At 52.1% G+C, this 14,228-nt stretch overlaps 1 protein-coding gene across 1 annotated transcript in view; it reads right to left on the bottom strand.

Moving 5' to 3' along the window:
- The window catches only part of SHB (SH2 domain containing adaptor protein B), a 133,919-nt gene extending 126,884 nt beyond the window's left edge, over positions 1-7,035 (bottom strand). Inside the window, exons 1-2 of the mRNA XM_065879562.1 lie at positions 6,726-7,035; positions 5,709-6,478 (exon numbers count right to left, since the gene is read on the bottom strand). Of these exons, the coding sequence (XP_065735634.1) occupies positions 5,709-6,419 (711 nt within the window). The 5' untranslated portion in view covers positions 6,420-6,478; positions 6,726-7,035. The remainder of the gene's footprint in view (positions 1-5,708; positions 6,479-6,725) is intronic.
- Positions 7,036-14,228: the final 7,193 nt, after the last annotated feature.

The raw sequence follows: 14,228 nt of genomic DNA on the forward strand, positions 1-14,228 counted from the left end.
TCTGTAATTTCTTGGAACCCTGCCACCATCATATGAACAAGGCTAACTCGCTGTAAGATGAGAGACCACATGGAACAGAGCTTACTCGATATAGCCAAGGCCATCCTAAACCAGGCATCCCCATACATGTAAGAGAGCCTGGCTAGGACTGGCAGGGCAGCACATACACTCCACACTGACCTTAGATGCCTGAGTGAGCCCAGCTGAGGCCAGAAAAACTACTCAGCTGACGTGTGGGTTCATGGTCAATAATAAAGGCTTATCATTTAAAGCAGGGGTTGGAAACTACAGACCACAGGCCAGCTTCCCGTTTTTGTAAATAAAGACTGGATACAGCTACACCCTTTTAATTTATATATTGTCTAAGTCTGCTTTCAAGATACAATGGCAGAATAGTTGAATAGTTGTGATGGGGGCTGTCTGGCCTGCAAGCTAAGTTATTTACTAACTGGCTCTTTAAGAAACTTTGCTAACCTCTGGTTTAAAACCAGAGTTTGGCATGATTTGTTATGCAGCAATAGCTAACTGATACAGTACATAAACCCCTTCTCCGGTGATTGTGAGGATTCAAGGACCAATTAAGCGGTTAGCCTGAAGCCTGGAGAACATACTTCTCTTCTGGGGAATCAATGGGAAAAACTGGGTTTGATATGCAGCGTTTTTCTCACACTACTTTCAAGGGACAGGACTTCAAAGGAGAAAGTGTTCCAAGCCAAACCACAGCTACCAAGCTTGGCTCTTACCTTTCCAATCAATTACTTTCTCAGAACTGGAGAATGTGGCTGTTAACCAAATAGAAATGACTGACAGCTCATGCTTGACCCTGGCTTCAATCAAGCTATACATCAATGATTTGAAGTGAAAAGGACTGAAAGACAAGTCACAACTCCCCACAAAGACAGTGAGACACTCTCTTCCTGTTGTGGCTCCAACCTCCGTCTGCAACCTCCTGCCACACCCACCCTTCAGAGCCTCCAACCATTCTCTTGGCACAAGCCTCTGCATGGAGAAGCTCAAATGCTGCCACCCCCTGAAAGCCCTCCTTGAATTCACAGACAGAGTTGAGGCCCTCCCAGCCCTTTGCACACCCTTCTGTTCTGGCATGCCACATGTTGCGACACTGCCTCATTACCTGTCTCTGTCTCCCAGACTAGATCTTGAAAAGCTCGTGTTCAACTACAAACTGAAAAGCTTCCCTCTTGGAAAGCTGGCCACCACTTATTCTCTCTGAATTGCCCCCTGCTTAGCACGCTGCTCAGAAACTGTTTGCTGAGTGTTTAAAAAAAAAAAAAAAGTTGAACATGATATTATTTATTCCTTAGGAAACATGTTATTTAACTCAACTCTGTGGATGCTGACAAAATATAAATTGTTGGTACACATCAGCATGTATTTAAAACTTGGGGAACTGATGTCATGGTGCATCTTGACTTTCTCAGTTGCAGTGGAAACATTTACTTAATTTTGATAAAAGAAACAAGACTTCAGCAGAAAATACAACTGGATGAGCCCTGTTTGGCTGCACAAAAGGAGACCTACCAAGTTACTGGCCTCTTTGTCATCATTATTTTTTTATAAAGACAACCTGAAGGAATAATATTTCCACCTACTAAAGTTTCATTTTTCTCTTCCCAGGAGTTCAGGCCCTCACTGTGTCTCACTCGGACTGTATTGTAATTGCCTCCTAACTCCAAACCCATTTCCCCCAGACTGTGGCAGCTGTGTGTAACCTGGGATCCTCCTCAACCATAGCTCTGAGTCTATCCTTTTCCTGACTCAACAGTCTTCAAGGATTCCCCTGTGGGGTCTAAACTCAGGACCCCACGTATCTCACATTGTCACCTCTCATTCCCCAAGTGAGGCCCACTGCAAGAAAGCTCTAGTTTCTAAGAACACCCTCCACATTAAGGTTTCATACATATATTTGCACACACATACGCCCACACACATACATATATGGACACACATATGCATGTACACTCACAGCACAGGCACCTAAGTGCTCCCGCAGGCTGCAGTCAGCCTTCTCCCCAGCTCAAAGCTGCCTCCTAGGTGAAGACCTCACTAAATTCCCCAAGACAAAAACACTGGGAAACAAATGATGAAAGACAATGTGTGTAGATATCCTCCGGAGGCTTAGGCCAAAGATTACTGCCAAGTCTTTTGCAGCCTTTATTCCCTTCCTCCTAGCTCGCCCTTGTACCAAGAGATCTCTGAGCACAAAATTAAGTGCAGGGAAAAGCTGGTTAAACTGAAAACACAGTCTGTTACAGATGATTCTAAAAGGGAAAATGCCCCAAACTGGAGGCTGGCTGAGTGGGGCATATGTGACCAGGTGTGTGTGTGCCCCGGGACTTGCCTGGGAGAATAGAAGGATGCCCAAGTATGTGTCAGAAGGAAGCACAGGTAACTAAGGGAAGCAGGAGAAGGGCCCCCCAAAGATAAAGCTGGTTGGGAGGTGGCAATGGAGGCCCTGAAAGGAGGATCTGTGGACCAATAGCTCCTACTCCCATGCCATAGCAACCCTCAACACAGGCCGATGTTAAAAATACAGGGCCTGGCATGCAGGTGGCACTCAGCAGCCCTAGGGGTTCTTGTCCTAACTCCTAACAACAGAAAAAAGGAAGCTGGGTCTGAGATTAAGTGGGCTAGAGTAGGTTTTCCTGGATCTGTGGGTGAGGGGCAGAAGGCGGGCTCTGGGGTGTTCAGGGCTGGATCTGCAGTACGCCTGACCTTCCAAAAGCTATCTGGCTGGAAATAATGTGAAAACCAGGCTGCCTCCTGGCTGCCTGGCCAGGAATCGGGGGTGGGTGTTAGCCCCGGATTAGGAGGCAGTCCCACACAGAGGGCAGAGATGAGGACATCCAGAGTCTGCATCCCAAAGCAGCTCTGACCAGAAGACCCAGAGGGAGGGTTAAGAAGCCACCGTTTCATTAGTGTTCTCTAAGTGTGGTCCCAGGATCAGCAGCAAAAGATCACCTGAGAATTTGTTAGAAATGCACATTCTCAGGCCCCACGCCAGGTGTGGTGACTCAGGCACTTCAGGCCATGGGTCCCACAATCTGTGTTTTAACCAGTCCTCCGCGTGCCAGTTTGAGAACCACTGCATACTATGACCCTTCCGGGCTCCTTCCCCTCCTACTCGTTAGAAAGAACATCTGGTAGCCACAATCCCTCCAACTCCAAGGATCACAACAACTTCTTAAAAGACCAAAGGGCTCAAAGTCACAACCTAGTATGTGAAAATACAGCCCAGAGAGATCTTTTTTTTTTTTTGACTGTGTTGGGTCTTCGTTGCTGCACACACGCTTTCTCTAGTTGCAGTGAGCAGAGCACAGGCTCTAGGCACGCAGGCTTCAGTAGTTGCAGCAGGTGGGCTCAGTAGCTGTGGCTCATGGGCTCTAGACCACAGGTTCAGTAGTTGTGGCGCACAGGCTCAGTTGCTCTTCGGCATGGGGAAATCTTCCTGGACCAGGGTTCAAACCCATGTCCCCTGCATTGGCAGGTGGATTCTTAACCACTGTGCCACCAGAGAAGTCCCCAGAGAGATCTTTTTTAAAAACCACATTTGCTCACATCATTTATCAGCTAAACGCCCTCACTGGCCCTCACTGTGCTTAGCTTTCAAGGTCCTCCCTCACCCGGGCCCTCCTGCCCCTCTGGGGTCCTGCCCAACTCTAACCTCTGAATTCTGGCCACAGGGCCTTTACCTGCAGTCCCCTACAGCACCAGGCTCTCTTCTGCAGCCAACCATAATAATGGTCCTCCCTGACCACGTCCCATCACGGCACTTATCATGCACACTGCGGCCTGGGCCACAGTATTCACTAGACCCTGCTCTAGTACCCAGCAAGGGAGAGCACAGAGAAGACCTGTAAGAAATATAAACAAGCCAAGTCTTCAACACACTTGACACTCCAGCTATAAAACTTATTATTCCTCAGTATTTGAAACAGTCTTAATTATAATTAGAAAAAACATTTACTAGAGTTCTGAAAACCATAAAGAAAGACTTCAGTGAGCAAGCAGAACGACAAGCAGTGGTAGAGAAAGGAGATTTGCCCACCTGGGGGTCATGGAGTAATGGGGGAAGGCACAATCTCTCTGGAGAGCTAGGGTGGGCCGTCCTTCCATCCCCAGGGATTTCAGGTTCTCCCAGGCCAGCACCTAGCCAAGCCTGGGCCACACATAAGGCAGCAGGGAGCCTCTCTGCTGTTTACCTCATAGATCAACCACAAACCCATAATCCTGGGGGCTCTCGGAGAAACCTCCTCTGTCCCCAAGGCAGCACCTGGCTTCCAGCTCTTCGTCATTTAGGTATGGCATCCTGGGTGCTTAGGAAGCCCAGAGTCCATGCTTCCAAGATGTGTCCCCAAAACTGGCCCAGAGGGAGATGGAATCCACCGACTGCCCACGATGCCTTCGGCAGACCCAGCGGGGGGAGGAGGGAGTACTCGGGGGACCTAGGACCTTGGGGGAGAGGAAGTCAGGCAGAAAAAAATCAGGAGGGGCATCCCCTTACTCCTCCTGCCTGGAAAACAAAAACGATCCCTTTCCAAGCACCAGCTGGCAGGTAGGAGCCTGTCTCCCTCCTGTCTGGACATCCAGTCCTAAAAAAACTCAGACTCTATCAGTCTCCCCCAGCCCACACCTGGGCAAAAGTTTACCTTTGGGAGAACGTAGGGGGCCAGAGGAGAACAAGAGGGACAGCGGCCTGATAGCCATCGCAAGGCACTGGGCCTCAGATGTAATCAAAACACTGCCTTCCACCAGAAGTAGACAGAACAAGTATTATTTCATGGAGGAAAGGAGGGTGTCACAGGCGTGTGAAGGGGGAGGAGAGGGCCCCATCTGGCTGGAATTAACTAACCTGCTTCAAAGGTGGGGATCGAGATGGTCTGATTTGTTAGGGAGGGGGGTGTTGCACAAAATCGTCCCCCTCATCCCTGGGGCTGTATGGGGTGGGGGTAAGGTCAGGAACGAAGGTGAGGTTTTGGAGGGGTGGGTCTCCTTCCAGCTGGCTGGGTAGGCGGACCCCTCCCATGCGCGGCTGGAGGAACTGACAGGTCTAAGTGGAGCGCTCTTGTAGGCCAGCTCACTGCAACTGGAAGAGCACGCTTGGGGGTTCCCGGTGCAGCTCCACTACAAAAGGCCGTCCCATTTCGAAACCTGGCGCGGGGGGGTGGGTCAGGGCAGGGCGTTTAGAGGGATTTACATATATCCATTTAAAGACAGCCGGTCTGAATCTGCCATCGGAAATGGGTAATATCCGGCGAGTCCCTTCCCAGCTCTGGACCTCAGTTTCCCATGTATAGAATCGGGCAGGAGGAAGAGGAGGTAGACAAGAGTAAACACGCTTTTAAGTCCGTGACAGCTCTGCCTCTCTGACTTTCCTCCTCGGGGGTCTGAAGGGCTAGTCTCTTTCTTGGGCAAGGCTGGGCGGGGCGCTCTCGTCAGGCTACTTCCGAAAGGGGCACCTGGCTGTGGGCTCAGAGGTTTTGGCAGTAGCAGTGAAAGAGACTGTGTCAGGAGGCCGGCGATCGGGGGCAAAGCGCATGCAGAGGCAGAACTGGGAAGCACCGTTGAGAGGCCTGACCCCAAAGGTCCTAGCCCGAGTGGATGTAGGAACTCGAAACTAGAGCGGTGCCTCAGTTTACCCGTGCGCACAGTGGCTCTGGAACCTCGGGTGAGGCCGAGGGGCGCCTTACCTTGTCCTTCTTGCCGGCACCGCTCTCTTCCGCGGCCGAGGCGCCACACCTGTTGAGCAGTTTCTTGCCTCCGCAGGCCGTCGGGCTCCAGGTACGACCGCCTGAGCAGGAGCCCCCCGAGGGTTCTGCGGCACCGCCCGCGGCGCTCTCCACCTTAATGAGGCGGTGCTTGGGGGAGATGTAGCGCACCTCGGCTGGAGTGGCGGGCCGCCGCTCGCTGCTGCTGCGGTAGAGGTGAGGGGAGCCCGAGGACGAGGACGAGGACGCGGCGGCGCCCGCGCCAGTGGAGGCACAGCAGCAGCCCGCGGCGCCCGACGCGGACGAGGCCGAGAAGGCACGCTGCCCCCCGCCTGGCTCCCCGCCGCCGCAGTAGTCCAGGCGGCACATGGCGCGCAGTTTGCGCAGAGACGAGCCGGGCCCGTTGTAGGGGTCCTCAAAGTCGCGCTCCTTCTGTGCGCGGTAGGCGCGGATAAGGTCGCTAGTGCTGCCGCTGTCGTCGGGCAGCGATCCCGACGAGGCCGAGAAGCAGGAGGCGGCGGCCGTACCGCAGGACGCCGAGGTGGCCGAGGGGGCCTGCGGCACGGCCTGGGGGGTCTGCGAGGGCCGCTCGCCCCGGCGCCGCTGCTCGCGGTAGTCGGGCCGCGGCGGCTGCGGGGGGCTCTTAGTCTTGCTGTTGCCCAAGCTGAAGTACTTGTTCAGCCACTTGGCCATGGCGAGAGGCCGCCTAGGGCCGCGGCGCGGGAGCCGGGTCCACCGCCGCGGCCATTCGGGGGGCAGTGCTGCCGCCCAGGTCCCTCGGCGCCCCCGCCCCGGCGAGGGGCGTCCGGGGCGCCCGCTCCCGACGCCAAGTTCAAGTTCTCTCCGCCGCCTCCTGCCGGCCGCTCCCGGGCTCCGGCCGCTGCAGCACCGCCCTCCGCCTCCTCTGCGCGCCTCCCAGGCTTCGGATCTCGTGCCCTTCGCGGGCACGTCTCATGGGATCCGGCCGCGGCCCCACAGATAACTAAAGGCCCGGGCGCCCCCCTCCTCGGACGCTCTGGCCGTGCGCTCCGCCACGGAGCGCGCTCCTGCCCCGTCGGAACCGCAGCCACCGCCTTGGCCCGGATTCCCGGTACTGCTGGAACTTGTCGGCGTCCTCGGCCCCCCACTTCTTCCTTCCCGAGAACGCTGTAGCGAGCTCGGCACCCGGCCGGCTAGCAAGCGGGCCGGAGAGCGAGCGAGCGAGCAAGCGACGAGGGAGGGAGGAGGCAGCCGGCGCCCGCCCGAGCCCGCGCGCCCGTGCCCGTCCCGGCGGCGCCTGCTGCTGCCGCTGTCGCCGCCTCCCGAACCGCCGCGTGTGTGACACTCGGGCCGCCAGCGCCCGCCCCGCGCTGCGGCCCCGCCCTCCCTGGGCCCGCGCGCGCCCCGCCCCCATCCCGCCCCCGCAGACCCCGCCCCACCCACCCCCACGCCTCCTGCTGCCAGACCTCGGCCCTGGCTCCGCCCCTCTTGCGCCCGGGTCCTGGGCAGAAGCAGCTCCCCTCTTCAGCACGCGCCACCTCCTGTGGCCGCCTCGGCGCCAGGCCCTGGGTCTCGCCTGAGGGCGCCGGGGTCCCGCGGCGCAACCGGCCCCGTCTCGCTGGCAGTCCGCCGCCTCCTAGGGCGAGAGGTTGCCAGCCTAAGCCTGCAGCGCGCAGAGGCCAAACCCTTCCCCGGGACCCGCGCGCTGTGCTACCCAGGGATCCCCACTGTTGGGAACACGAGGCTTTTCTAGTTTACGGCGTGACCCGCTTGGAGGAATTGCGGTGCCGAGACCCCTTAGGGACAGGGTGTCTATTCCCTACTTAAAGGGACGAAGACTCCGGTTCAGCCCACTGTGCCAGACCTTCGGAGGAATCCTTATGCAAATGAGCGTTTTAACAATCCAGATGACGGATGCGGCCAGGATAGGCGGCAGGGGTCCGGCCCCCCACCAGTTGGAGAGCCAAGCTAAGGGGAGGTCGGAATGTTTGCTTACCTTTTCACCTCTGAGGAAGTCGTGGCTTTAACTCTGTTCACGGCCAACCTGGCAGAGCGAGCTGTGGGAACGTTTAAAGCCTAAGATTGTAGGAGCTGGCAAGGCTCCATTTAATCCAGGGCCCTCATTTTACAGACGGAGAAACTGAGGCTCAGAGGAAGGTCACCCAGGTGGGCCTGGATGCCAGTTCCCGGTATGGTGGCGCCGAAATTGTGTCATTTCTACTAGTCTCTGCTTTGCAATTTCAGGTCGTCCTCTGATTATTAAAATGCGGAAACTGAGGCCGAGTGAGGAGCACAGCTTGCTTGGTAAAGCTTTTCCTGGGAGGCGGCATATGCTCTGCCGAGGAAGAGGAGCTGCCTAGAAATGAGGTAACTGCCAGTAGAGCCGGTGCTCCTTTGAATTAGGCTAATCAAGCTCCAGAATATGGCATACCCTAAGGTATGAATTGACACCTGAGAAATTCTCTAAGGATGCTAACTTATTAGGGTTATAGTCCAAATCATTAATTACCTCCACTGGCAACCTGTATATTATAGATGGGCTTTGAGGGAATCTATTTTTTCCTGTATCCCTTAGGTAAAGTGGGACCTGTTAGGTCAGGGAGCAAGGCCAGTGACTCTTTTGGCCAGAACTGGAGGTGGAGGCCAGACTCGCAGTCTGAGGCTCTTGGGCAGGGAGGGCCTCTTCCCCTGCCTGAGGCCACCGTGGGGCAAGTGGCAGAACCTGGACTCCAACTTGGGTCTTACTCTGAAGGCTGTGCTCTGTCCACTCAGCCACAAACAGTGATGCAGTGGAATTGAGTGCAAACTGTCCCTTCAGGATCAAGCTATTTGCTCTTCCCCTCTGGTCAGACAGGACTGTCATCCTCTATGAGCCAGTTAAATTTTACAAACCCACTATATGACGCCATAGTCACAGACATCATCAACAACTACACAGCCCCTTTATTGCCTGAGATCTACTTTTTTAGAATTTCACAGCAAATAATCTATGATGTGTGTGGGGGGGTGTTTGTGGGGTGTCTGGAGGATGGTGAGAGGACCCAGAAGTTGACCTGAGCTAAGATGTTTATTTTGGGTGTCCCTAGACTTAACTATCTCAGATTACCCTTTCACTCATTCCTCTACTGTATAAGCACTTAATTATCCCACAAGTAAGAGAGGCTCAAATAGAAAACCTGAAAGGCAAGGACATTCTCCTTGCGAGCCCCACCTTTCAACCAACCACAAATCCTCTCCTGCTCCCTTCCTTCCCATCTCTGCTTCTAGGTTCAGGAAGGAGGAATGGCCAGATCCTGGCAGCAGGCCAGGACACCCTGGGCAAGAGAGTCTTCTCCAGGATCTGGAAACTTGTTCCCTGCACGTGGGTTGCACATGGAAGAGTGATCTCTGCCTTTTCCAAAGGTTTAGGAAGAGAAGTTATATTTCACAACTTATATTTCCCATTTCACTTTCAGCAGGCCATGGGGTCAGACCCACTTTTCCATGTGATGCCTCTGCTGGGGTATAATTTGCAAGCCAAAATTATTGTAATGCTATAGTATTATGCCAAAAACTTCCAGAGCACTTGTGTGCTCAACCCCTACATGTTCTGTATATAATTAACCCTTCTCAGCATCCCTACAATCTCGTGTTATTCCCAGTTTACAGATGGGGTAACTGACCTAAGGTAGTATTTATTTCAAGCAGGCAAAAAAACACATGGATGTTTTCCTTTGGGAACTAATAGTGACATCTTACAAGACTCAGAGTCAGAAATAATCAGTCTGAAAGGAAACAGAAAAGTTCCCGAAAGACGATGTTGGAGAAGCAGTGTGTCAAATGGTTAGAGGAGACAGGGACTTGTAAGAAAAGGATCAGAACGCTATAGATGGTTAGAGCTGGACAGACTCTTCAGAAAGCCAGCCACCCCATTTCAGAGAGAAGGCGGACCAGTGAAGGGAAGAGGTTGAGTCAAGAGGCATGGCTGGGATTGGCATCCAGTGTCTTTGACATCACAAACCCAATTCTATGGCCATCATTCTTGGCATTTTTTACTTTTATATCCCCCCTTCTTGTCCCCAGTTTTCTTATTGGAAGGGTTGGGTGTGGTCCTGTTCCTGTTTCTGTCCTGTCTCAACTTCTCATTTTAGACCAACGTGGGGACGTGGCAGCTCTTTTCTCTGCACTCCCAATATCTGGAGGTAGGCTCTGCCATTGGTGGAGGCCTAGAAAAATGGTGCCACCATCCCAACAGATTCATCAGACAAAACTTTTTCAGTTCAGTCTGTCAAATGTTAATGTCAGTCCCTTGCTATGTACCAGCCTGGGAGTCTCAGCTGGAAGCATGGATTTGAGAGTCATTAATCCTCAGTGAAGGCCTGAAGCAAAACCCTCAGTCATCCTTGACACCTTTTTTATTCCTGCTCCATCCAGCCCATCAGCAAAGAATATGCAGAATCCTACCATGTCTCACCACCTCCACTGCCCCTACCCCGGTCCAACTCCTTCATCCCTTGACTGTATCATTGCAGGCGTATCTTACCCATTTCCTGGTTTCTTTCTCAACGCAGCAGCCAGTGATCCTATTAAAAATGAATCTGGGGGCTTCCCTGGTGGCGCAGTGGTTGAGAGTCCGCCTGCCGATGCAGGGGACACGGGTTCGTGCCCCGGTCCGGGAAGATCCCACATGCCGCGGAGCGGCTGGGCCCATGAGCCATGGCCGCTGAGCCTGCACGTCCGGAGCCTGTGCTCCACAACGAGAGAGGCAACAACAGTGAGAGGCCCGCGTACTGGGGAAAAAAAAAAAAAAAAATCAATCTGATTAAATCCCCCATTAAATCCCCATGTCCCAGGACTTTCCTGGCAGTCCAGTGGTTAAGACTCCATGCTTCCACTGCAGGGGGCACAGGTTCGATCCCTGGTCGGGGAGTTCCCACATGGCATGCTTGCAGCCAAAAAAGAAAAAAAAATCCCCATGTCCCTAAAAGATGCCAAAAATAGTTACAGTGGCCCATAAGGCCTCACATGACCTAGTCCCCTTAAATTCCCACTCCAGCCAGGCAGCCTCTTTGCTGTTCCTTGAACCCACTCTGCCTCCCCACTGCTGTCACCATTCACTCCCTTCTGGTCTTTTTTTAAATGGCATGTGCTCAGTGAAGCCTCTCCTGGGCACGAGATCTAGAATTGTCCTCCACACTCAACACTTCCTATCCTCATCTCTGCTTTATTTTTCTGAGTTATCACTCATTCCCATTTCACACACAGCATATTTATTGTTCTTGTTTATTCTTTGTCTTGCCCCACGATGGGGTAGGGATCTTTACTCTTTGTTCACTGCATATCTTCTGTGTCAAGAACAGGGCCTGACACCTAGCAGGCATGGGATCAATACTTGCAAAATGAATGAGTGAACGTGAGTGGCTGATCGTGGAGGGTAGAATAGCAGAGGGCTAAAGCTCGCCGTCTCTCTGCCTCGGACCTGGTGCTAGTGGCTTTAGCTTTGGTCTGGAGGTGGGAGCATGTCAGACTTGCCACATTTTTAAAGCAGATGTGTTCAGGGGATCTGTTCCCAGACTGTGTCTCTTCCACAGAGGAAGCACAACGAGATTCATCCCTGTCTTCCCAGCATCCGGAGGGGGCTCCAGGAAGGTTGTGGGGTCCAGGTAGCCCCTTCCACACAAGTCCCAGTCGTGCTGACATGCAAGCCTGTCCGGGGTGTCGCTGAGCCAGCTCTGTTGTTCCCTCGACCTCAGGTACAACTAATCTTAGGAATCTCATTGCTGGTCAAAAGATAATCCTCTATATCTAGATTAAAGGCTGTGTTTTGACCATTACTGTGCACTGAACGTTGAGCCGACAATTTAATTGAGCTGTTTATGCTGCTGCCTTGATTTCTTCCCAGAGAATTTAGAACTAATTCCAAGTGTCTCTGTGAATTAAGTGGGCCTCTCCCAACATGCTTTGCCTGTCATTTGCCTGTGCCAAATCCCACTTGTCCTTGTGTTACCCAATTATGGGCTCTCCCTCACGGCTGTATGTGGCTGGGACCACTTCCAGCCCACTTCCTCCTCAAGGTGGCCATTAATTATATGGCCCCGAGAATGGCCATACCCCAGGACAGCCTCTATGGTACCTGCAGCAGTAGAAAGGGAGGGTGGAGGTGAGGACTGGGACAGCAGCAGAGAGGACATAAATCAGACTGACCCCTTTGAAGTCACCACCAGGAGACTGACAATAACCCCCTAACAAGAGAAGGATACAAGTGTCTTTAGCACAGTTAAGTGTGATGGAAGGAAAGGAGTTTGGATGGAGGTCAAGACTGCTGAGTTGTTATCCTGGCTCTCTTCTGACTTCCTACATGGCCTCTGCGGCCTCGATGTTACTATTTATAAAATGGGAGCTGGCAGATCATTGTTTCTCATTCCATGTCATGGAGTGTCTAAGGGCAGGGTTGCCAGGTTTAGAAGAAATGAAACAAAATAACAATAACAAAAATGGACATCCATGCAATATTTGCCATATACTTATAGTAAAATATTATTTGTTGTTTATTTAGAATTCAAATTTAACTGGGTGTCCTATATTTTATCTGGTGATCTCAAGCAATTGTTCTCATGGGAGATAAAGGCAGCTCCCCACCCCTAGCCCAGCCTCTGCTGATGACATGTACGAGAGCAGACCTCTCAACTCCAGCTGAAAATTTAGAATCACCTACAGAGCTTATACAACATCTAGTGACCAGTCTGTATTCCAGACCAATTAAATCAGAATTCTGAGGGTGGATTCAGGAATTAGTCTATATTTTTTTATCTCCCCAGATGAGTCCAATGTGCTGCCAAGTTTGAAAACCACTGGACTAGAGCAAGGGCTCTTAAAGTGAGGTCCCAGGACCAGAGCATCAGCTTCACCTGAGAACCTGGTAGAAATATAAATTCCAACTTGCAGACCTTCAGAATCAGAAACTGGGTGTTGTGGCCCAGAAAGCCCTCCAGGGACTCTGCTGTATCTAAAGTTTTAGAGCCAGTTTAAAAGCTCCTTTGATTCGCTTGAATTAGTTGATTTGCAGTGATGCATCTTAATGGTCAAACTGCCTATCCTCTAGCAATTGCAGTCTAAATTATGGGGTTTGCAACCCACCAAATGCAGTGACTTTTTGAGTCTCAAACTTTGGTTTGATGGCAGTCTTGAAGGCTACCATCGTCACCTGGCAGCATGACAGTTTAGGCCAGGAAAAGCCAGAAGTAGGCCAGAGGAGTCTGAGGGCATAAAATTCTGGGTCAGGCAGCCTGAAGGCACAGCAGAAGGGGCTTGGAGCCCATGAGCAAGGAGGAAGCAGAAAGTGTGACAGAAAGGAACCAGACAGGGTCGGGGGGGGGGGGCAGGAGGTCAGCCCAGGTCCCAAGGAGATGAGGTGGGGATGGGGTGGGGAGAAGCAGTGAGAAATAAGGATATCTCCAGGGCTGGTTAGGCCGAGTCAGGCACTGCTTCTGCGAGGAGCCAGGACCAGGGCAGGCCAGAGCTGAGGCCGACCAGTGGAGGTGGAGAAGGAAGGCTGTGCTTGTTTTGTGATGATCAAGAACAGAGCAGGGTTTTTCTGCAGCCTCGGAAGACTAAAATACAAGCCCACTGGCACTGTCAGGTTTTTGTCTATGGGGGTCTCACAGTTCCAGGTTGATTTGTTTTGGGGGATGCCAGGTGCCCAGGATGTGTGACTCTCCTGTCCTTGAGAGACTTCTGGAGGGCGAGTCATTGGGGCTGTGCATGATTCATTGCTGTCCACCCCCAGGATTCCCTCAGCACCTGCCAAACGCTAGGCCCTGAGTGACTGTGTGTGGAACTGAATCCCATAGAGATCCAGCAAAGCAGGATTCTTTAATATGAGTTACCACCACAGGCCCTAATAAACCACACCAGTGAGGAGCCACAGACATTCCACATGCAAAAGGGCACTTGTCACCCTTGTAGGATCATCGCAGACTCTGCTCCCTGCTGCCTGCCTTTCTCCCTTCTTTTCACAGAGCTCCTCTCCTGTACAAGGCGCAGCTCCCCGACACTGTAGGGAACAATTGAAAAAGAAGGCATAAAGGCAGCAAACATCAAAACCTCCAGGATTACACTTACCTGGGTTCTAATGTGAATGACTTTGTGTGCTAGTGTGTAAAACTATAAATCTGAGGCCTTTAATCTGATTCTCATCTCCAAAATAAACTTCGGAGTTCCTGAAAGGTACAATATTACTTTAAGCCCCACAGTTGGGAAAGTGATTGATTTCTTCAATGTTAAACCACACACACACAGACGTTCTTCTGATGCAATTTCCATCCTCTCATTTTCGTTGTAATATTTAAAGACAATTTGTATTTTTAAATTTTTTAAACATCTTTATTGGAGTATAATTGCTTTGCAATGGTGTGTTAGTTTCTGCTTTATAACAAAGTGAATCAGCTATACATATACATATATCCTCATATCTCTTCCCTCTTACGTCTCCCTCCCACCCTCCCTCTCCCACCCCTCTAGGTGGTCACAAAGCACCGAGCTGAT

Source organism: Phocoena phocoena, chromosome 6 (assembly GCF_963924675.1).
Source record: "Phocoena phocoena chromosome 6, mPhoPho1.1, whole genome shotgun sequence".
In the NCBI taxonomy this organism is placed as follows: Eukaryota; Metazoa; Chordata; class Mammalia; order Artiodactyla; family Phocoenidae; genus Phocoena; species Phocoena phocoena.